The following is a 23,505-nucleotide window of genomic DNA, read 5'->3' as shown; positions in this document are numbered from 1 at the left end:
AGGCCTTCCTGAAGGAACAATGCAAAGCAATAGAGGAAAATAATAGAATGGGAAGGACAAGAGATCTATTCAAGAAAAATGGAGAAATCAAGAAGAAGAAGAAGAAGATATTGGATTTATATCCCGCCTTCCACTCCGAAGAGTCTCAGAGCCGCTCACAATCTCCTTTACCTTCCTCCCCCACAACAGACACCCTGTGAGGTGGGTGGGGCTGGAGAGGGCTCTCCCAGCAGCTGCCCTTTCAAGGACAACCTCTGCCAGAGCTATGGCTGACCCAAGGCCATGCTAGCAGGTGCAAGTGGAGGAGTGGGGAATCAAACCCGGTTCTCCCAGATAAGAGTCCGCACACTTAACCACTACACCAAACTGGCTCTTTCTCAAGGGAATGTTTCGTGCAAAGATGGCCATGAGAAAGGACACAAATGGTAGGGACCTAACAGAAGCAGAAGAGATCAGGAAGAGGTGGCAAGAAGAATTATACAAAAATGATCTCAATGTCCCGGACAACCATGACTGTGAAATCGATGACCTTGAGCCAGACATCCTGGAGTGTGAAGTCAAATAGGCTTTAGAAAGCATTACTAACAACAAAGCGAGCAGAGATGATGGTATCCTCTGGGACCAGCTGTGCAACCTTGCCATCAGTTCACAGGACAGTGTTTGCCACGCCAGATATATTTTTTTGCAGAAACAGTATATTCAACGGCATGCAGTGGAGGGTGAAAGCCTGCATTAAAACCAGTGAAGCCCAGCCATTGCATCACAAAGGCAGCTCAAAAACGCCCTATCATGGGTTACCATCATACAGGCAATATGTAAACAACCTACTAGCTGCTGCAGATCCAGGAAGGTGATGTTCCTTTTACTGCTCATGGTAGCCACCCAGTTCCTCAGCTTTTTTGCTTCTGGTAGCCTGGAAGATTGCTGATTGGTATCTAACTCAATCCCTAAAAATGTCAGCACAGTGCTGAGGCTCTTGGTTTATTTCCTGGGCCAAAGGAACTCCAAACTCCCAAGCCAGGTCCTGAAAATTAGCCAGTAGCTTGGCACAACTGCTAGACCATGCCAATGTTGAAAAAAACCCCAAAACTGAATAGTGAACTGTGGAGGAAAGGCCAGCCTTCTTTCTCAGTGCCCACCCTAGAAAGATACTAACAGTGCAATCCTAAGGAGAGTTACTCCAGTCTAAGCCCATTCATTTCAATGGGCTTAGACTGGAGTAACTCTCTTTAGGATTGCAGTGTAAACCTCTCAAAAGCAGAACAGGAAATAGGGCACCTCATAGACAGGGCCGTATCTGTGTAAAAGAAAAACCTAAAGACTAAAAATCCTCTGGTGGACTGGAAGCAAACAGGATGCTGATTTTATGTTGCACTTTGCCAATTCAGATCCAGGACTGCATAGGCATACCACCCTCACTGCCTGATCAAAAGAAATATACCTTACTGAACATAGTTGCTAAGGTATGGTATTATTAACCGAAGCCCCCTGTGAATAGGATAAATGGTGAATCAGGTGGAGCTCTCCTTCTGCCTTCTTGGGGACCATCCCCAGTGGTAACACTCTCAACCTCAGCACGGTGTGTGTGTGTGGGGTTGCAAACGGCAGCCAAACTCTGCCCTTGCAGCATTCCTTAGCAGTTTTTTCCCATACTACCTGTTCTTTACCGCTAACTAATGGCAAATTGAGAGCTATAAAACTAATTCTGACATCCTGATATGGAATTCTGAACCCGTAAGTAAAACCTGACAACAAATAGCAACTATCTACATGATTGGGATAAATGTCCAGCCATCTGCTAAGAGCCTTCAGCTTTAGTGGGCTGGGACTCTTTAGCTGCCACTGCGGCCAAGGCAGATCCTGCCCCAGTCCGCTTGGCCATTCTCTTGGACCACAAAGGGGGCACTCATGTTTGAATTTGCAGAAATCATATGCTGGCTTTTGCGTAAATAAAATCTATCTTCATAACTCAGAAATCTGGGCAACCAGTTGGCCCAAGTAAGATCCATCCATCTGCTCTTCAGCTGTTCCTTGTCCCTCTCGTCTAAATCCTTCCTGTCCATCTTTCCAGCTCCCAAAAGAGCAAACTGAAGACATCCATATACTCCCCTTTCAGGATTCCCCCCCCCCCAGTGGCTGCTGTCAGATGGTCATCACATTCCCACTAGGCATGGCATTGTGCCCTAAGGAATGCCAGCTGGGAAAGGATAAGGTCAACCCCCCCCCCCCCCCGGAAGTATTTGTCACTGTGTACCACTACCATGAAGTGTGTGGCCACGCCAAACCCAACAATTGCATCTCTGTAAATGTGGAAATATCAGCCCCGGCTGAGGCCGAGGATCCCAAGGCAGTTGCTGAGCCTCAAGGTCCCCATGGCCAAGCTGGAGTGTAACCAAAATTGCAGGATTACCTTCCACTTCCTGAGCCACCACAGCCAGCACCACAGACTCCAGGTCTGCTTAGGCTTCCCAACGCTCCCGCCCTGGCGGGGGACCCCAGGATTTCCACCCTCTTCCCCCGCTCCCCCAAAAAATGGAAGCGGGGGGAGGGGGTGGAAATGGCGCCGGGGAGCATGGCCAGCCGCCGCATCCTGGAGCCGGTGAGGCCGCCACACCGCTGCTGCCCCCTCCCCTCCCACTGCAGCTGCTCCTTCGAGATGAGCCCAGGCTGAGCCCATCTCAGAGGAGCAGCACAGGGGAGGGCAAGGCAGGCCAGGAGCATGGCGAGCCGCGAATCTGGGCCCTTCTAGGACCTGGACTCGCGGCTCGCCATGCCCCCGGCCCACCTCCACCCCCCCCTCCGCTTCCACCCCAGAGGCGGGGCGGGCGAGGCGGCAGCGGCGCGGCGGCCTCTTCTCCGCTCGCCGTGGCTGCTCCTCCTCAGGCTGAGCCCATCTCGGAGGAGCAACCACGGTGAGCAGAGAAGAGGCGTCAGCTGCGCAGGGGCGGCTCGCCGTTTCCCCCCTCCCCCTAGCTCCACCCCATTGTCTCCTGGCTCCACCCCCAAAGTCTCCTGGCTCCACCCCCAAAGTCCCCAGATATTTTGGGGGTTGGACTTGGGAACCCTAGGTCTGCTTGAGTGTTCTCTTTGCTCCCTAAAGCTGTGCTTGAATTGACTGAATGAATCACCCCAGCTGGCAACCCCTCGCAAGGAGGGTTGCCTATCCCACTCTCTAAGGCAGAAAGATGGGCCAAAACATCTGTGTTTAATTGGGCATACATAGACTTACAAGTAACCTGGGAAACTTCAGCCCTCTCATGAGTTAAAGAAATCCTGCTTGAAGCCTCTAGCTGTGCCAGCCGTTCCAAAATAAGGTGCACCTCCTCTACCTCATCCTCCACATTCGAAGGGGCCTGTGGCACTGATGGTCTTTTAAGTGACTTTGGTGCAGACTGCTTGCCGTTGGATGGGCTTTTCCATTTTCCTGATGCCATATTGCACTCAAAATGGCTGACAGGTCACAAAATGGCCATTCCTGCCCAAACCTAAGGGACCAAAGACCACACAATGTATACAGCTAACTCCCTGTCCAGCCTAATCCCCAGTACCAAACTCCCCACTAATCCCTACCACCATGGCTTTTTTTTTGTAGCAGGAGCACCTTTGCATATTAGGCCACACACCCTTAATGTAGCCAATCCTCCAATACAGGGCTCTCAGTAGGCCCTGTACTAAGAATTCTGTAAGCCCTTGAAGGACTGGCTACATCAGGGGGTGTGGCCTAATATGAAAGGAGTTCCTGCTACAAAAAAGCCCTGCCTACCACTTAAATAAACTCTAAATAAACCCCAAAATAACCAGACTGCTAAAATAAGGGGCATCTGAAGGAAGGAGGTGAAGGATAAGGAAAGAGAAAGGGAAAAGGTGTGAGGGGGTCACTAGCCAAAAGGCCATGATAAATCAAACCAGGTCTTTGCTGCTCCTTAACCTGATAATAACCCAGATCTGACCCAAAGATAATGCTGTCCAGAGAGTTAAGCAAAGACCACCTCCAACAAGACAGAAACTATGTCCATGCTCTCCAAATGATAAACAAAGACTGAATCTGGAAACAACAGCCTGACAATTCAGGCTCCATCCCCAAACAAGCTTGTATGTTTTACAACCCACCGTCACAGTGCTTCCATGAGGGTAAATTTGGTCCTCCTTCCTTTACAACCCAAGGGTTGTCATCAGGTAGAGTCATGTTATTTCGGTCCCCTATAGAAATTCCCACTGAGACAGAGACATTGGCATAAAATATAATTTTAATGTGTTTGCTGCTGCTGACAATTTCCCCGAAGAGCCTTGTTATTAAATGTCAATCAGTTGCTTTTACTGTGGCTAGTTGTTTTCTCAGCCCACTGAGAAATACATCTGGAAGTACACAGCTGGGCAGATGAAGGGAACAGTTTAGGAAATTCCTGGAGATTTGGGAGCACTTTTTGCAGATGATGGAGTTTGGGGGAGGAGGTTGTAACACCCAGACTATTCCCTCTGAAGCTGATTTTTCCCTCCGGAGTAACTGATCTCTCTAGTCTGGAGATCAGTCATAATTCTGGGAGAATTTTAGGCCCTACCTTCAGGTTAATAACTCTAGGAACACAAAGAAGGAGCTTTCTTTAACTGTACAAATTTAATTTATCAATGAAATGTCATTCTGATGATTTAAAACATGGCATGTGCATCCTTCCAGTTTGAAGAGAATGTAATGGTCAGTTTTAAAGGAAAAGCACTTGGTATATGTCCAGAGGTACTTACTATGTAGGAATATTGACCCATGAATGCACTGACTGATGTTGGACTAGCCACTTATTGATGTGCTTCAGTGTTGTACTGCAGTTGTTAATAGGAACTCTCGTCCGTCCGTCTATCTATCTATCATCTATCTATCTATCTATCTATCTATCTATCTATCTATCTATCTATCTATCTATCTATCTATCTATCTATCTATCTATCTATCTATCTATCTATCTATCTATCTATGATAAATTTGAAGCAAGGACTCTTGGGGAATCCCCTGTTTCTAACCCTGACATCTGCATTGTAGGGGTAATGCTGAGTTTGCTTTATACCCCAGGAAGGTGTAGATTATCTTCTATAGATCATGTTGTGCTGTTGCTGAATTAATGGCTGGGGGGTTGGAGTTTTTCTTCCTGTGTGTCAAGTACTCTTTAACGATTGCTAAAACATTAGTCTGTATGCTTTTGAAGGCCTGTGATTCCTCTTTTTTACAACGTTTCTGCTCATAATGTTCTTATAGAGCTGCTTCATATGTCTGAAAAAGTTGTGAAAGGGTGGTATGTAGAGTGATTTGCATGGTTTGTGCTTCTGCTTTTTGTGCTCTTCATGCCGCATGTGTTGAAGGAAGACCCTTTTGTGTGATGAATGCAGAATTCATGTGTATTTTCTGTTATCTGCTATAATATCTACAAGTGTGTCTTTTCAGTGGGGCAAGGTACCCAAGTTCCATCTTTGCATAGTATGCTCAAAATCTGTAAAGTAAGAGCATGAAAAGCAAAAAGTTAAAATAATTGTGTGTCTGTTTCCTGGATGTTTGATTTAGTAGGGCTGCAATCTGTGTTGTGGACTATGTTGTTTTATGTTTCTGTAGGGGAGTGTGTGTGTGTGAAGCTTTGCAGTAGTAATCAGGTGAAACCGCATGAAGTGCCACCTCTTCATATATGATCTTTGCAGCATGGTGGTTGCCAAAATTCAGAACCTTATGGAAGTGTGTCTCTATAAGAAGCCACTTATGTGTATCAGAGTCCCGCATCTACAGAAGTGTTCTATTTCATGTCTACTGTGCTGCAGTGTTAACATCAGGAGGCAGTAATGAGGAAGAAATTTAGTTGTATTGATTTGTTTTATAACCCAGACTTGTAATTTGGGGATAGGGTTTCTTCTAAATTTCTATAACGATCAGAAAACTAACCCCTTGTTTGTCTGAGGATGTGTCTTCTTCCTGATGTATGTATATATAAAGCCTTTAGGGTGTGGTTTTTTTAAAGGGACCATTGTACTCAAGTCTAATGGCATTGTCTGAGACTATCCAATCCAAGAATCACTGTCAATACAATAAAAAACAAACAAACCAGAAATGGAAAAAGTTACAAAAGTTAAGATGAATCTTAAAAATGACAAATAAAATATTTTGAATAGCAAATAATTTATGCAAAATATGTTACAAAATCTAGGATGCTAAATAAATAATACAATGTACTCTTTTGACATTTTGTATTCGCATTTGTCTTTTTAACAATATTCTGATAATTTCCCCCCAATAAGAGCTTCTTTTATACAAATGGTGGAATCCCAAATTTAAATTTCATTGATGCTTTGAAGCCACTGTAAAATACTTGGAAGGACTATTGAAAAAAATAGATTTTGTTGTTAATTTTTTATTATAAAAAAGGAGTTACTACTGTATGAAATCTTTTTGTCCTAACAATTTGAAAACTCAATAGTTTTTTTATTCTATCTCCTAGTCAACACACCAGAAGATAATTCTTCTGAGGGATATAACTTTCCATGATCCTACAATTATTAACCCTTGGTGCAATAATACTCTGTGAGCAAGAGCCTTGAAACATTACAGCTAAAGTTTGTAATATAAGAGTTTTTCAAAAATCCTGTGACTGAGTGACAATAAGTAGTATTGTTTGAGTAGGTGGAATAAATGTTCAATGTGTTTAGGTCTTTGAAAATATGAATTATATTTAAAGGTTTTCCCCTTGATTTGGTCTGCCATACAATGAATTTCCATTACTCTTTGCTTTTTGGTTCAAATCTTTCATTATTTAAACTACCTGCAGGATTTTAGTTTTTAACAGGAGAAAAAATTAACTCAGCCATTAAGTAATAGAAACAATAATAGTTTAATTTCACATACAGTTTTGAATTTAGGGTTTGGGACATGATGGTAATCTCAGAAACCTAAGAGAGCAATCTTAACCTGGTCTACTAAAAGTAAATTCCATGTTATTCAGTGGAAATTACTCCCAAGAAAGTGTCTTTAGGACTGTAGCCTGAATTACATTTTGTGTTTCCTTTTTGATCACTATTGACTTTTTGTCAGCTCTGACAAAGTGGGAGGTGGAATGGCTGTAGTCAGTTATGAACACAGATGCCAACTTGAGTCTTGTTCACATAAACATGGGGATCTGCTCTAATAGATGCTGTTCCATACATCTAAGATAATTTGTTATATTGGTACTACAAGCACAGACCCACACATATGTAGTCCCAATTTGTATGAACCTTGCTACTCAGAAAAAGGAACAAATATATCTGCAAAGTCTACTTGCATACTACACTTGGCATATTCAGATGCATTGTATATGCTGGGGTACACAGGTACTCCAGCAAGTGGGGAAGATCCTTGGTCAGGTGTTTTTGTCAACCACTGCAAATGACATTTTTGAAGCATTTGCAATGTTGTATCCAGTTGTGATCAGTAACCAAGATGAAGCACTTGGAAGCTTGCCTCATTACCTCCACACTCAGATACCAAAACCAAAAGAAGTCAATGCGAACAGAATATAATCACTCACCCCACCCCCAATCTTCCTTCCAGTTCCATGAATCGGTTCTGCATTTCAAAATGGTAAAAGTCATTGATTGATTGTTTTCTCTGCTCTAACTGGGTTTCCAGAAGGAACACACATGTGTCTCTTGGAGAGAACTTTTCATGTACACTGAAATATTCATGACAACTCTTTTTTAAAAATTAGTCTTGAACAATGGAAATGTGTATATTGGTTTCTGAAACAGCCCTGAATGATCCTCTCAGTGTGTAGTGTTGGTGCTTGCACCAAACAAATGATTGGAGACTGGAACACATGACCTAATCATCACTGCAACCCAATTGTATAACCCTGTAGTACAGTGAACCTAAATGAAACTACACCTTGGTCAGCCAATAACTGCACCTTACAAAATGCATGGAATTTTGTTGCTGTGGTTACTGCCTTTGTCTCCAATTCTGGTTTTGGCCGTGGTGCTTTTTTGTTTTTAATACAATACCACATGAAGGAATAAAACAATGAGTCATTTGTTCAGAGATGTGTTGTTAAAATACCCCTCTTTATCATTACATTTCATTGCTTTAGAAACCAGGCTGTAATTCAAGGCAACTGTTAATTCGGAGAACGGCTTTTTGTGTTTTTTTTTTAACAAAACCTTCTTTGATTTCTATTTATAAGAAAAATCTTGTCTATTTAAGCTTGAACAATCAGACCTTCTGTTTGGTTAATGGATTATTTCTGGAACAAGTAGATAGAATTCTTTATGCAGTCAGTGTGATAAAAGTTGTGCGGGTTTTTGCACAACACAGAATTTCAGAGTGAAGTGTATATTCCCCCCCCCCCCCCGGGTCAAAAAGCGGTAACAAAACAGTTCCTACAAAACTGAGAAACTCTGAATATAATGCAAGAAATAACTTCTGTTAATTATATTTTTTTAGAAACTGAAATTTGTAAAGTAAGATGTAAATAAATCATGGTCCTGTACATACCAATACATCTCAGTATATTGAAACTTTACAATATGAAAAAATACATTAGATCTGTACAGTTTTTTTTTACAGGTAGGTAGGATGAGTTTTGAAAAAAGGTTTATTTTAAGGATCATACTCTTTCTTTAAAGTCAAAAAATACTGCACAAATTAGCTAATTACAAATCGTAGACTGGAAACAATCTGTGTTGTAATGTGTAACTTTTTTTTAACTGAACAGGAATTTTGGAATCCATCATTGAAGGGAAATAAAAATTTGGTGGCAACTCTTGGCTGTAATTCAAACCACTTAAGCCAGCTTGTTGAACATGATCACTGATTTCGTGCTGCTGTTGTGATTGTGCTCAGATCCAAATCAGTCTCTAGATGTGTCTCCATTGTTTCTTCCTGTGCATTTGATTCATAGGGCTTATGAGCAAGAAGTTCATGATGTACACCACAGTAACTTATCGTAGGCTGGTCATATGCAAGAAACGTCGACACATTCATGGATAAAGGTATCTAGGGAAGAAAAAGTACATTAGAAAAGTAGTTAGTAAAGAAGCAGTTTAGCATGTGGGATTAAATGAAAGAGTTGTAGTGCTTTCAACTTCCCATCAGGGTGGGGGATCCCCTGGCTCCTGTTCCCTGCTGTTATTCTGATGGCTAGTGGGAGGAACAATTTTTTTTAAAAAGTGCTCTCAGGTGATGGTGTGACATTACTTCCAGGGGAAACTCAGAAGTTGAATCAAGCCCCTCTAGGAATTGCTGAGGAAACTGTGGTTTTACCATAGAGTTTCCAGCTATTCTCAGGGAGACATGACATCACTTCTGGGTTTTCCGTGGAAGTGATGTCATGCCATCACTTGAGAGTTCCCCCCTTTTCCCCACCTCCCATATCCTGTCAGTTGTCAGGTTGTGCATGGCAATGATGATGAGCACCTGTAATGTCATCATAATCAAATGCTTGGTGTGCTGTCATGTGCAGTGTGATGGTACATAGCAGCATTGGGGAGTTTGGTCTTATTCTGCATCTTAGTTCTGTATTCTACCTACCTCAAAAATATAGCTACAGATAAATGTTTTGTTTATTTTAAAACATTTATATCTCATCTTAAGTTGGCCAAACCTAAATATAAGTAAGGTTATGAACAGGTATAAAAATACAACATCACATAAAACTCAGTTGAAAAAAGTCCACGAGGGATGTCAGTCAAAAAAATGCCTGCTGAAAAACAGGCTTAAACTGCGCTCTTCAGAGCACGTTCCTGTTTTCCTCAAGAACAACCCTAAGCAGGTGTACTCAGAATTGGGCCTATTCAGTGAGGCTTACTTCCAGGGAAGTGCTCTTAGCATTGTGCTGTTAAAAAAGTTGTAGAAGGCATGTGATGGATTGTGCCCTCAAAACCTCTTTGGGCTTCTAGTTCTGTAATGTAGGACACACAATAGAAAACTTTGGAATGGGCTGATACTGTATGAGCTACATTAGGAGATATCACAAATAGGGTTGCCAAGTCCAATTCAAGAAATATCTGGGGACTTTGGGGGTGGGGCCAGGAGACATGGGGGCGGAGCCAGGAGCAAGGGTGTGACAAGCATAAATGAACTCCAAGAGAGTTCTGGCCATCACATTTAAAGGAACAGCACACCTTTTAAAATGCCTTCCTTCCGTAGAAAGTAATGAAGGATAGGGGCACCTTCTTTTGGGGCTCATAGAATTGGACCCCCTGGCCCAATCCTTTTGAAACTTGGGAGGTATTTTGGGGAGAGGCACTAGATGCTATACTGAAAATTTGGCACCTCTATCTCAAAAAACAGCCCCCCCCAGAGCCCCCAATACCCGCAGATCAATTCCCCATCATTCCCTATGGGACTCGTTCATGGAGGTGCATAATGGCTTTGGGGGCGGGGCTTCCCCTGCCGGCCAGCTGGCTGGGGGAGGGGGGAAGCCTGTAAAACCGGGGGATCCCCTGCTGGGCCCTGGGGAATGGGAAGCCTAATCACAAAGAATGATGTTGGTGCATAGGTTCCTATAGGGAGGCAAGGTGCTTTGGATGTAACCAGACTATGAAAGGTTTTATAGGTAAGAACGCAAACTGAGCCTGGAAGCATATAGGGAACTAGTGCAACTGCTCTGACAGATGTATAATAGGAACACAGCAGCTAGACCTTGTACATAAATGGGAAGCTACATTTTGCAATATCAGAAACTTCCAGGCTACATTCAAGGACAGTGCCATATAGATTGCATTACAGTAGTCCACCCTGGATCAGAGTGCCTGTTTCTGCTGAGTTTAGAAGGGGATACAGATGAAAAAGTACAGTTTGCTGTCACATCAAACTTCTTTTCTAGCAGTAAAAAGAAGAACCATAGATTTATACCCTGCCATTCTCTCTGAATCAGTCTCATGACAGCTTACAGTCTCCTTTATCTTCTTCCCCCACAACAGATACCCTGTGAGGTGGGTGGGGCTGAGAGAGCTCTTCCAGAAGCTGCCCTTTCAAGCACAGCTCTGCAAGAGCTGTGGCTGACCCAAGGCTGTTCCAGCAGTTGTAAATGCAGGAGTGGGGAATGAAATCTGGTTTTCCCAGATAAGAGTCCGCACACTTAACCAAACTGGCTCTCAAAAACTCCCAAGCTCCTAATGTGAATTTCTAATGGCAGTCTAATGCAATCCAAAGATGGTAAACTAATCCCATCTAGAACATCATCTTTCCAATATTGCCATTATCTTGCCCAGATTCAGTTCCCATTCATCCACTTCACCTCAGCATCTGCACATTGGTTTAAAGACTATAACTGCTGCGTCTGGAGTCTTAGAGGAAAATGAATGTAGCTGGGTGTTATCACTGTATTGATGAAGCCAACTCCAAAGCGATGAATGATCTAATTCTGTGACCTGCTGTAGAGTTTAAAAAGCTTTGGTGAAGGCCTCAGGCCCTGAGAGGTTCCACATTTAAGATCTCATATAGATGATTCAGAGTCCCACATGACACCTCTTTGTATCTATTCTGATAAAAATGATTGAAACTACTGGAGAACAGATCCAGAAAAACCAGCCTGCACTTCCAAGTGCTTCAATAATTTCTACAGTGTCAAAAGCCAAAGACAGATCTGAAACTATTAATAGAGAGGTACTGCCTCTATCCATTTATATTCCATGGTACAAATTTCATTTCAGCCATGCAATTACTAGTGGGCCTTAGGCAAACTACTCTTCTCTCTCTCTTGGAAGCGCACCCACCCCCAATATGAAGATGATAGTAATCTATTTTAGAAGATTTTAGAAGATTTTTGTGAAGATTACTAAAGTAATGCCTATGAAGCACTTTGAGCAATGCCCCCCCCCCCAATTATATACATGTTAATTCTGTCCAACTCCAGAATCACAACTGAGGATCCTATGAATGCTGTCTCCTTCTCCTAATTCAAATCAATGTCCTCAAAGCAATGGTCTGTCAAGTGCATTGTCCAAAGTTGGAATCAAGTATCACAGCATAGGGGAAGCAGAAAACCTCTAGAGTTACTTAAGGGTGTGACCTGAGAGAATATTCTTTCCTAACCCAAAGAGCTAAATTTGGGACAAGGAGAAGAAGAGGAGGGCTTTGGATTTACTTGCCCTTCACTTGGAGACTCCAGAGCAGTTTACAGTCTCCTTTCCCTTTCTCATCTGACAAACAGGCACCTTGTGAGGTAGGTGGAAGTGAAAGAGCTCTCTCTAGAACTGCTCTTGAGAGAACAGCTCTTTCAAAAACTATGACTGACCCAAGGTCACATCAGCAGGTGCATGTGGAGGAGTGGGGAATCAAACCCAGTTCTCCCAGGATAGAGTCTGTGCACTTAACCACTACACCAAACTGGCTTTCAGTAGCACCTGAAACTTTCGTAGCCCAATACATGACAATCAGTTTCACTTTGAGCAATAGTGAGTTTTCTTAAGCGATTTTTTTTAAACTGAGATAAGTCTAGCTAACTGATGTCTTTGCTGTGGAATTCCAAATGCATCAATGGAAGGAAACAAGAGAAAGCATGTTGCAGAAAGATGTCTGCTTGCTTGTTTGTGTTGCTTGTTTCAAGTGAGGAACGATGTTAAGTGGCACCTTATGGACAAGGGTGCTACTGAATACCCTGGAAATCTTGTTGGTCTTTAAAGTGCTCTTGGACTGAAATCTTGTTCTTTCATAGCTATGTGCTTTGCAAGCAAGTTTTAACCTTCGTGGGTCTAATCTCTCCGAGCACGCTGTGCCCTGGTGTCTGAATCTGTGGATATTTTAGCTTTGCAACATGGCAGGGGACAAGTGTGGCCTTTGAACTCTTCTCTGATAAAACTCTTCTGTAAGATCTGGGCTCTGGGAACCTCTTCCTGACCCAGGTAGACTGCAACAATGACCTCAGAAACAGGAATGTCTATCTTGAAACCAATGACCTTTTTTGCTCCCATATAAGAGCTATTGCGGCAGATTATTTGAAGTGAGCCTTTTGTATAATTTATATTTCATTATTTAAAAATATGTCTGTTCCCCTGCTTGTCATTTCAGCAACTCAGCTTCATCTCTGAAGAGGTCATTAGCTGCCTGCCACAAGCACTTTACATCCATCATGTGTCAAACAGAAGTATTTCTTACTGTGTAGTGAGTGGTGAAAGAAAAGCTTCTTAGCTAATTATTAGCAAAGACTTGTGTTCCCATTTATTAGATAACTGTTGACTCTCAGTTGAATCTTCTGCTGAAGGCACAAAAGCTTCCCTTAGTCCCTCGTGCTTGTCAGTGCCTCTTTGGTGTTATTTGTCCAACAGTGGACTGGTTATCCACTATATGAAAAGGATGCTGGATGATGATGAAGTCATATGGTGTAGCTGGGTACCTCTAGTGTTCTTATGTGTGGCTTATATTAATTTCAAGTTAAGCTTTTAAAATACATTTGAGGTTCTCTGAAGGAATCTGGGTTTAGGGACTACCTGGATGGGAGTTTCCTTAGGAGACCCATTTATACTGCCTTGAGCTTAGGCAGGAGAAGGATGTAAATGGAATAAATAATCAGCAGAATATTTGCAAGCCTAAGGTAACCTTTACAAGAGAAAGTCCTAGTATTTTATGAACAAATGCAAGTGTAACCTCATCGATAGCTTAAGCATTTCTGTGGAGGCATCTGTTATGATATATACACAGTATTTGTGCTTTGCTGGGGAGTACATAGTTCTCAGCATCTAGTTTCATGCATATGTGTTGTCCTTTCGTGGTTACTCCCATATTGAATGCTCAGGTTGTTTTTCCGTGTTTCCTCTGCCAGAGGGAGATGATGAGGCGGAAGTGGAGCTGCCCCAGGTACAGAGGTCATGGTGAATGGAGGAGTGGGACTATCTCTAGGACGTGATTTTTTTCTCTGTCTGTATGCCAGCTATTCCCCTCTCATACCCAAAACTAATTAGGCTACACTCAGTGTCTTATCAAGGGGCATAGAGAAAACATCCTGAAAGTAAAAATAAAAAGGTTTGAGCCTGCTGAAACAGCTGCCTTGAAGCGAAACAAAACAGGATCCAAACCAGCAAGTCTGAAAGAACAAATAGCAGATAGAAAAGCTATTCACAGAGCACAATGGACCACCACCAACCAGCTATCTCATGTATGACCCTTATGCCCCATGTACTGAAGGCTGATTAGGCTATACAGTTGTAGGGCCAAGTAAGTCAAATAATAATTGTGTCAGACCAATGCCTTCTGCAGGCAAGATGGATTTGATCACAGAAAAGACTTACATTTGCGACTAGGAACAGCCAACCTTCTTGTTTTGGATTTGCTCTGTGAAGCCACAGCTGTTATGCGCTAGTGGTATTATCACTACTGTTTGTATCGCTACTGTTCTGAGATACATTCCTATGGTGCATTTTTACTAATCTCAGTATGTGCTTCCTGAAAAAGGCAATAGTTTGCTTCAGCACAATGGTAGTTGTTACCAATACTTCCTCTAAGCTGTGGAGTCTTGCGAACAAAAATTCTACTTGGTGAGCTACTGGCATTAAAATTGTAAACTACTGTATAAAGTAGTTTGCTCTGGGGCCATCCTTCCTGAGCGAAGACAAAAATTGAGAGCTGGAGGCTAAAAAACTGTGAGCTAGCTCACACTAACTCAATTTAGAGGGAACATTGGTTGTTTACCTCAGCATGTGGCATGTGAGCAGCAACTGGCAGTGAGAGATTTTAATGTACCAGGAACTGAGTTGATGAAAAAATAGGGACATGCTTCTTTTTAGGAATATGAGGAGTGTTTTGGACAAGACAGAGGAGTGCTTGGAACAGGAAGCATGGCATTCCACTTCCTTTTCATCCCACTATCTCTTCTACATTTGAAATACCACTTGGGGCAGAAGTCTTCAAAACTTTGATACAGAGGTTCTTTGTGAGGATGCCGGGATGTTCCACTACTGAGCCACAAGCAGCCAAAAATACTGTCATTTTCAACCACTGATTAAAACAAAATTGATGATATATAGCTTTCTAGTGGAGTTTTTTTCTGCTACCCCACAAGGTTGAACCAAAACCAATGGGTTGAAATTAAATCAAAAGAGTTTTTGGCTAAATGTTAGGAAGAACTTCCTGACAGAGCAGTTCCTCAGTGGAACAGGCTTCCTTGGGAGGTGGTGGGCTCTTCTTTGGAGATATTTAAAGAGAGGCTAGATGGTCATCTGACAGCAGTACTGATTCTGTGAATATAGGCAGTTCATGAAAAGGAGGGCAGGAAGGGTTGCATCAGTGCTTGGTTCTCATGACCCTTTCTTACAGGGAAAGGCCCAGGGAAATGCTGATCACTGCTTTGGGGTCAGGAATTTTTTTTTCTCCAGGCCAGCTTGGCCAGAGTTCCTGGAGCTTTTTTGCCATCTCCTGGGCATGGAACAGGGGTCACTGTGTGTGTGTGTGTGTGTGTGTATGTTTGTGTGTGGTAGGGGGAGGTATTTGTGCAGGGTAGGGGGAGGTATTCCTGCATTGTGCAGAGGGTTGGACTAGATGACCCTGGAGGTTTCTTCCAACTCTATGATTCTAAATTATGTGAAGATGACTGTCCTGCAGAGGTTATTCCTTTAGGGAAAAAATAAATTAAGAAAGTCTGATTTGCCACAAAAAGTACAAATCTGAGTCATTCTCTGTTTATATTAGTGGAAAATTAACTAAGCAAAAATATGTTTAATGCAGTGTTCATGAAGTAATGAAGAAACATTAGTCATGTGCTTAGGCTGCATTACACAGGTGCCTGATGACACTTCCATTCAATAAAGAAAGAAAACATGAGCAATATAGGTGGTCCTTATGTTCTTGTCTCGAACATAGGATAAAATTTATGAACTTGAACAATATATGCCCAGTTTCCCATAGAACTGTGTGTGTAGGAGAAGCACCCTCATTTACTTATAGTACTTTCATAGCTCCTTAAAATGAACTAGTAGAGAAGGCCATGTAATTTTACTGTAAGATATATAGGCTACAGGCATTAAAATCAAATGCTAAATCGCATTACAGATACATATTTTAATAAGATAAGAAGGATGAATCCTGTGGTTTTGTATCTTCTTTTTCTTGAGTGAGATGAATCCAAAATTCTTATTAAAGGTGAAATTATGACAGTGTCTACTGCATATGACTACTGATCCATAGCTGTTTACTCATAAAAATACATGAACTCTAGAATTCATGAGATCTCTAGTTTCTGAAACAACTTCTTCCATTTGTTTCCCTTGATTGGAACACTGTGTGAGCTTTTTATCATTTCTTAAAACAATAAGACACATTTACCTTGGAAAGCAGTGGGAAGTTATGAAAACACCACACTAAGAAGAGACTATTAGCCCCCCTCCCCAGCTTCTCCATTGTATAAGCACTACTGGTTGCCAATTTAAAAAGTTGATTGATCAGTCCCCAGTGCAACTTAAGTTTCAACTTCTTGCAATACTTCTACAATGTTATTTCTTTTAATGTCTGCTGGATTGTTCCTCTGCAATATGTGAGCTGTAATTTTCTCAGCAAGGGGTATCTGCAGCGCTTCTCTGATCAGCAAATCTTGTCTTTTGTCTTATAATCAAGAATATTAAAAGGTAGACTGTGGCTGTGTGCTCTCCTTCTCTCTTTTATCAAATGGTTGCTTCTTACTTCCCCATTCCTGATAGAGTTGTACTGGCAAATTCCAGATACTCCATCCATTTGTCACATCAGAGTGGCCAAAGAAACAGGCTATCAAAGGGTTTATTGGGACTATACTTGTAGTCATTGGAGTCTAGTAAGATTTTGATTATTAAATGAGGAGCTGGAGACTTCTGGATTTATGTGCAATTTCAAGTAAGCTACAGTTTGGGCCTCAGGTTACAAGGGTCCTCTAAATACACCCCCACTCACCTAAATTACCGTATTTATTTAGAAAATATTTATGATGCTACTCCAGGAACCTTCCCAATGTAGCTTACAAAATGAAAACAAAATATTAAAAGGTATTAATTAAAATCCAGCATTAGAAAAAAGTCACCAACATAAAAATATAGACTATAAAAACAGACCACTGGCAACTTAAAATAAGTTTCCAGACTAGAAAATTGCGTGTGTGTGTACTTTTAGAGCAACTCCTTAATTAAAAGTCCAGGTGGACAGAATGTTTTGGCCTGGTGCCTAAAAGAAAATAATGTAGTTGCTACAATGAGCCTGAAGCATAAGGGCATTCCACAAGTGAGATGCCACTACTGAAAAAACCACTGTCTCTAGTTGCTATCCGCCTCACCTCTGAAGGCAGGGACACAGAGAGTTGGACTTGTGAGACAGAGATTAATTGGTGGGCTGGACAATATGGGAAGAGGAGGTCCTTCAAGTATGCTGACCCCTTTAAAGGTAAGAACCAGCACTTTGATTTGTGCCTGTAAACAAATGGAAAGTCAATTCAGGTTTTTCAGTGCTGCAGTGATACAATCCTGTATCCTGCTCTGACAATAGCCTGGCTGCTGCGTATTGGACAATCTGACGTTTCTGGACAGTTTTCAAGGACAGCCCCTCATACAGCACATCACAGTAATCTAACCTGGATGTAATCAGAGCATGGATCACTGACCATGTCATATTTTTGAGGGAATGGCTATAGGTGGCTTATCAGCCAAAGCTGATAAAAGGCACTAAGATGCCACAGATAAGACATAGGCTGTCAACTGTAGGATCCAGCAGTTTCATTAAGTTACTGTCAGCTTGTATACATTGAAGTCTTACTTTATGACCTGAACTGTTTATTTACTGTGAACTAACCCCATGCCTTTTGCTACACTAACCCTAGTATTGTAGAGAGATGGCCAGGAGGGGGGAAGCCAGAATACCAGCAGGCCTTTGAAATGTAAAACATCTAGCCGTTCCCAGGCGCCTGGAAGAGACAAGCAAGGCCATTGCAGAGGAGGAGAGGCTGCTATATAGGTGTGAGATAACAGATAGGCGCCCTGGCTTTTCTCAGCCAGGAAGCCCCAGTTTTATGGTGGGAAATGATTTAAACCCCCTAGCCTTTGATGTGTATCCTTATATGCTCATGCTTGCACCCCTTTCGTTATTAGTATCAACGAACCTGCGTAGTGGAATGCATTGCTGTAATCAATAAACAGAAACTTTGTTTTCAACAAAGCTAAGCCTGTTCCTTGTTGAAACTTCAATGTCTCTGCGCTGACAGTTACAAACCTATTCCTTCAGAGGATGCTCATCCTCTTCCAGGACAGGCTGACTCATCTGCTCTCAAGCAGCTTTGTCGTTGATCAGCAGCACCTGTCTTGTCTGGATTTTTTCTTCAGTTTATTAGCCCTCATCCATACAGTGGTTAAGTGTGCAGACTCTTATCTGGGAGAACCGGGTTTGATTCCCCACTCCTCCACTTGTAGCTGTTGGAATGGCCTTGGGTTAGCCATAGCTCTCATAGGAGTTCTCCTTGAAAGGGCAGCTTCTGAGAAAGAGCTTTCTCAGCCCCACCCACCTCACAGGGTGTCTGTTGCGGGGGGAGAAGGTAAAGGAAATTGTGACTGCTCTGAGACTCTGACATTCAGAATATAGGGCGGGATATAAATCCAATATCATCCTCATCCTCACCACCACCACCTCCTCCTCCTCCTTCCTCTTCTTCTTCCTCTTCTATTACCTTCTCAAGGCACCTGTTTAGGACTTCCAGAGACCCACCTGACTCAGCTATTACAGAGAAGTAGTAAGTTACCATTTGGGGGTAAAGCTGTGAGGCCTCTTAAATCGGACATAGTTAAGGCCTCCCTTATAGGAAGACACTTAATGAGTAATGGTCCATATAAATGGTGTTCATGTATAGCCCACCTCTCTCTCAGAAACTCAAGGCTGGCTGCAAAATGTTAAAGACAATGCAAGCAGACTGCAAAGACCTCCAATAAGCTGCAGTTGCTCTGTTATAGAACTGGAAAACAATGCAAACAAAAACAACTAAGGCAACAAAACTATCTTAAGGCATGACATACTATAATGGGAAAGGAGGTCACAAAGGTGGAGGACACTACAGTAAAAAAGGTGGTGATAAGTACCATAAATACATTGCAATAAACTGTAATACTATCCCTTAAAGAGGCAACCTCCTGTGCTGTTTCATTACACTACTGTTCTAATCTCTGTGTAGAAATGCACAATTTACAAAATGAATATTCATTCTACACATAATTACAAATTATATTAGTTGTACACAAATATTAGTCGACAGGGCAGTTTACCCATCTGAAGGTTGCCCATTGAAGCTCTTCCTAAATGTTTATTTTGGAAACTGAAGGACTGATTGAGGTTTGGATGATTTAGTTCTATTTTACATTCTGTCTATCTGTCGACATATTTTCTGCTTATTATGGGCATGTATTCCAAAATATGTGCAATATATAAAATTTTTGAACAGGTGGCAAGCCTACCCTAAACTAACTTGGGTGATAACTGTTTTCTGTAGCATCTAGACAGACTTCCACTGCTTCGCATCTACTCCCTCCCCCACACTAGTTTGGCTTCACTTCACTGCTGAGAATAATGTTCTTTTCCATGCCATGCTTTATTTTTAAAAATGCTACTTTTCTGCCTTAAGGGCAGAAAATGGCATCCAAGACAGCTCACTGTAAAATGTTAAAAATAATATAACTAATAATCATGCTGCTATAAGTCATGCCAGCAGTGATAATAATATTGTGGTTGAAACTGTAGCCCAGGAGATTGTACTGTAGGTTAGAAACCAGAATATGGGGTGCAGGGGGGAGGGAAATCACTCAAAGCTTGAACAGTCAAGACTCAAGACAGACTTCATACAGCTGCTAAGAGATGAACAAGATTATCCTAGGTAAACATCTGTTGGAAGTACCACAGATGAGGTGCAACCAGAGAAAGAGGCCTCACTCTGGTAGACATTTGCTTAATTTTTAAAGGAGGGAATACCCAGTGGAGGATCTATGATGATCATCTCTTAACTGATTGGTAGATTCATATTGGTAGTAGCTAAAGTAGTTTATTATTGTAGTTCCCTGGGATCTTTGCTTTCTGGATATCATTATCTAATTCTCAGTGTGACTTCAGGTGTGGAAAAAATCTGGAGATAGGGGCAATGGACAGATAAAAATGTATTTTTCTACAAACCTGAGAAAAGCCCTAGTTTTGCAAGAAAAAAGAGAAATGTAAATAATAATAATTTAAAAATGAAATGAAGTTAACCCCTCCATGATAGCAGTGCCCGTAGCTTTAAGAAACAAATCTCCTGAGTGCCATTGCTAGGCAACCACAACAGTATTGCCAATCTTGAAACCTTGGTTACTGTAAATAAGAGGTAGGCTGCTTACTACTGTTCAATAGCAGTCACTCCACAAAAGCCAGTGTTGGGTAGTGGTTCAAGTTTCAAACTGACCAGAAAGACCCAGGTTCAAATCCCCACTGCCATGGTACTCACTGAGTGACCTTGGGCCAGTCACACATGCAGCCTAACCTGCGTCACAAAGTTGTTGTAAGGATAAAATGGAGGAGAGCAGAATGATGTAAGCTGCTTTGGGTTTCTATAGTGGAGAAAGGCAGAGTATAAATTAGATAATAAGTTTAGCTGAAGATAGGGGGCAAATAAAAGGTATAAATTGGTGTGTGTGAAGAAGAGAAGGAAACATGGAAATCAGGGCTGCCAGAAGAAGGAAAAGAAGAAATAGTGTGGGGGAAGGGATAGAGGAAAATGAGATGATCCCCACAGGTCCTTGAGTGTTGTCCATTGTGCAACTAGGGCTGGCCTTGTGGACAGCATTGCACAAGTTGGCACAACCCTCCCTGGCGGCTGCAACCGAACACAGTTTTCTCCAGAAGAAGCTGCCAGGGTGATGGAAGGAGGAAAAGCTGAAGACGGGCAGGTAAAGGTAGATTGGATGATGGGTTGGAATGTCAGATGGAAGCAGGAGATTCTACAGACTTGCAGGAAAGAGAAAGAGGAAATAGTGAGGGAGAGAAAAATGAAATTCCCTGATCTGAATTTGGGGTTCTACCCTTGAACTGCTTAAAACAGACCCCACAAAAAAAGTGACACTGCTTGGGAGCTGGGTGCTTGAAACTCTCAGTGTTAGGCTTGCCAGTCCTCAAGTCCCAGTAGGGGATCCTGAGGTTTTGCAGATTCATCCCCACTGCCAGCCAGCTGGGCTGTGGGAGAAAGCCCTGCCTCAACAGCCAGCATGTGCCTTTAAACTTTGGCAGGCTTAGAGGACCTCTGTTTGTTTATTGCCTTGGAAACTTTGAAACCTTGCTTCAGCCTTGAAACCCAGCTCCCAAGCAGGGTCATGAGGGTTTTTTTTTTAAAGCAGTTCAAGGTTAGAACCCCAAATTCAGATTGTCCTGATGCAGGATCTATGTTAATCCTAACAGTACAGTAGCAGGGAGGGGTTATGGTTCATTGGCAGAACATCTGCTCTTCATGCAGAAGGTCCCAGGTTCAAGCTCCAGCATCTCCAGTTAAAAGGATCAGATAATAGATTATGTAAATCTTAAAACTTCCTAAAACTACCAGAGAGTTGCTGCCAGTCACTGTGGACAATACTGGCCTTGATAAATTCAGTATAAAGCAGCTTCATGTGTTCATGTAATAATTTCTGCAGATAATTTCTGATTGGATAAACTGGGTTGGGAAGAAGCTAAAACCTCATACATCTATTCTACTCAATTTATTTAATACTCCATACCCTTTCCCCACAGGGGACTCAGGGCAGTCTACAATGTTTAAAAATACAGTAAATACAAATAAAGCAATAAATAGAACAAGAAAACCAATTAAAATAATAAAATCACATTGCCTGAAGAATTAAACCTTGAAAATCATGTGAGGTTGCCATAAATCCTATGGGGTCACTATAAGTCAGTGCTGTCATGAAAGCTTTCCTTCCACAATAACCCCCAAATTAGGTTTAACCTTTGCAAAACACTGTAAACACTTTAACTGGAAATAGTTTACTTATACTATTTATAGTCTACCTTTTTCACTGAGACTGTTGGTGTGGGGTACAATAAATGAACAGAATGGGACAACCAGTAGACAGTACAGTAGGATTTGAATTGCAGGATTCTGGGGAAAAATGCATTTTGTTTCCTTGTGGGCATTTGCTTTATTGACCTAACACAAGTCTTTGTTCCTACACACATGCACATATATGTGTTTGATTCATGGTGAAACCCAGACCCGTTGTGTTTGCCCATCCATAGTCCCTGTATCTTTTTTTTTATTCTCACCCCATCAACTTTCTAAGGTATATCAGTGCTCTTATCTTTCTCCCTTCTCTCTCTCTCTCCCCCCCGCACACACTGCTTAATGTTACATACTGGCCGCTTGGTGGTTGTCTTCCCCCTCCCCTTGTCCTTGTTGTCAGAGCACCAGTGACAATTGCCAATTTTTGAAGGGGGTCCTGCATCACAGTCTACTTTTGTTGCTGAGTTGTTCTTAAAAGGTCTTTACTAAATTGCTTCCTTTCCTCCAGGAGCCAGTGAGTCTGGATTGCCTTGTGGATATTTATTGGGGATTAGTGTTGAAAGCTCTTATTTCATCAATACCAAATATGGAATTTATTCAATTACATGTAGGCCTTTTGCTGCCAGATCTAAGTTTTTAAATGCAATTTCAAACATGAACCCATTTTTGCACTGGCATTGTTATAACATATTCAGAATTAACTTCAGTTCACCCAAGTAGAAATAGAAGTTTTTGTTATGATTCAGTTTGCTGCTGTATATAGCAGGCAGTTTGTGATAAGCAAGGAGAAATATGGAGATAGCCATCAAAAGGAGAATTTGGCTGGTGAAGGGCTTTATGTTCTATAATAAACAATTGATTCTATTTCCTTATACCATGGGGCAGCAGAGCATGTAATGAAACTGCTAATTATTTAATTCTCATATGCTCTCTGTACAGTAATGATACTCAAGGCCAGTGTGGGACCCCCTGGGCTGGCCCTGCCACTAGACAAACTAGGCAATTGCCTAGGTCACCAGCCTTCTGGAGGTGCCAAATTGGGTGTCCCCCATGTGACTCGGTGATGTTATCAGTGTGGGGGGTGGGGGTGCCAGAAGTTAGCCATGCCTAGATAGCTCTCCCTTGCATATATACATGTTCCCTCCTATTGGAAGGAGAAGAACATGCCAGTTTTTGTGTTCCCTGAAACTCTGCACTACTGGGAAGACAGAACGGAATATGGAAGAGCTACACTGTGCTGTAGCCAGTGCCACATCCAAAGGAAATAGCAGTTCACCATAGAGGATCTTGTGATGTGGTCTGATAAGAGCAGGTGGGTCAGATGCTGAGAACTGGCAGAAGGCCTTCTCAACAGTCTAATGAACATTAATGACATTGGATTTTGCTTGTTAAAGTGAGAGGCAGGTTCCATTAAGGCAGTTGCTATCTATCTATCTATCTATCTATCTATCTATCTATCTATCTATCTATCTATCTATCTATCATCTATCTATCTATCATCTATCTGTCCATCCATCCATCCATCCATCCATCCATCCATCCATCCATCCATCAT

General features: G+C 42.1%; 2 protein-coding genes across 3 annotated transcripts in view; one reads left to right on the top strand and one right to left on the bottom strand.

Annotated features, from left to right (window-relative positions):
• The window catches only part of CTNNA3 (catenin alpha 3), a 1,035,346-nt gene that overhangs the window by 247,648 nt on the left and 764,193 nt on the right, over positions 1-23,505 (top strand). The window lies entirely within an intron of this gene.
• LRRTM3 (leucine rich repeat transmembrane neuronal 3) overlaps positions 8,739-23,505 on the bottom strand; it is a 183,707-nt gene continuing 168,940 nt past the window's right edge. The window contains exon 3 of the mRNA XM_060241120.1: positions 8,739-8,998. Within this exon, the coding sequence (XP_060097103.1) occupies positions 8,810-8,998 (189 nt within the window). The 3' untranslated portion in view covers positions 8,739-8,809. The remainder of the gene's footprint in view (positions 8,999-23,505) is intronic.

The sequence above is a fragment of the Heteronotia binoei genome, chromosome 6 (genome assembly GCF_032191835.1).
Source record: "Heteronotia binoei isolate CCM8104 ecotype False Entrance Well chromosome 6, APGP_CSIRO_Hbin_v1, whole genome shotgun sequence".
Lineage (NCBI taxonomy): Eukaryota > Metazoa > Chordata > Lepidosauria > Squamata > Gekkonidae > Heteronotia > Heteronotia binoei.
Note: the sequence above shows the minus strand (reverse complement) of the source record. Positions and strands in the feature narration are given on the sequence as shown.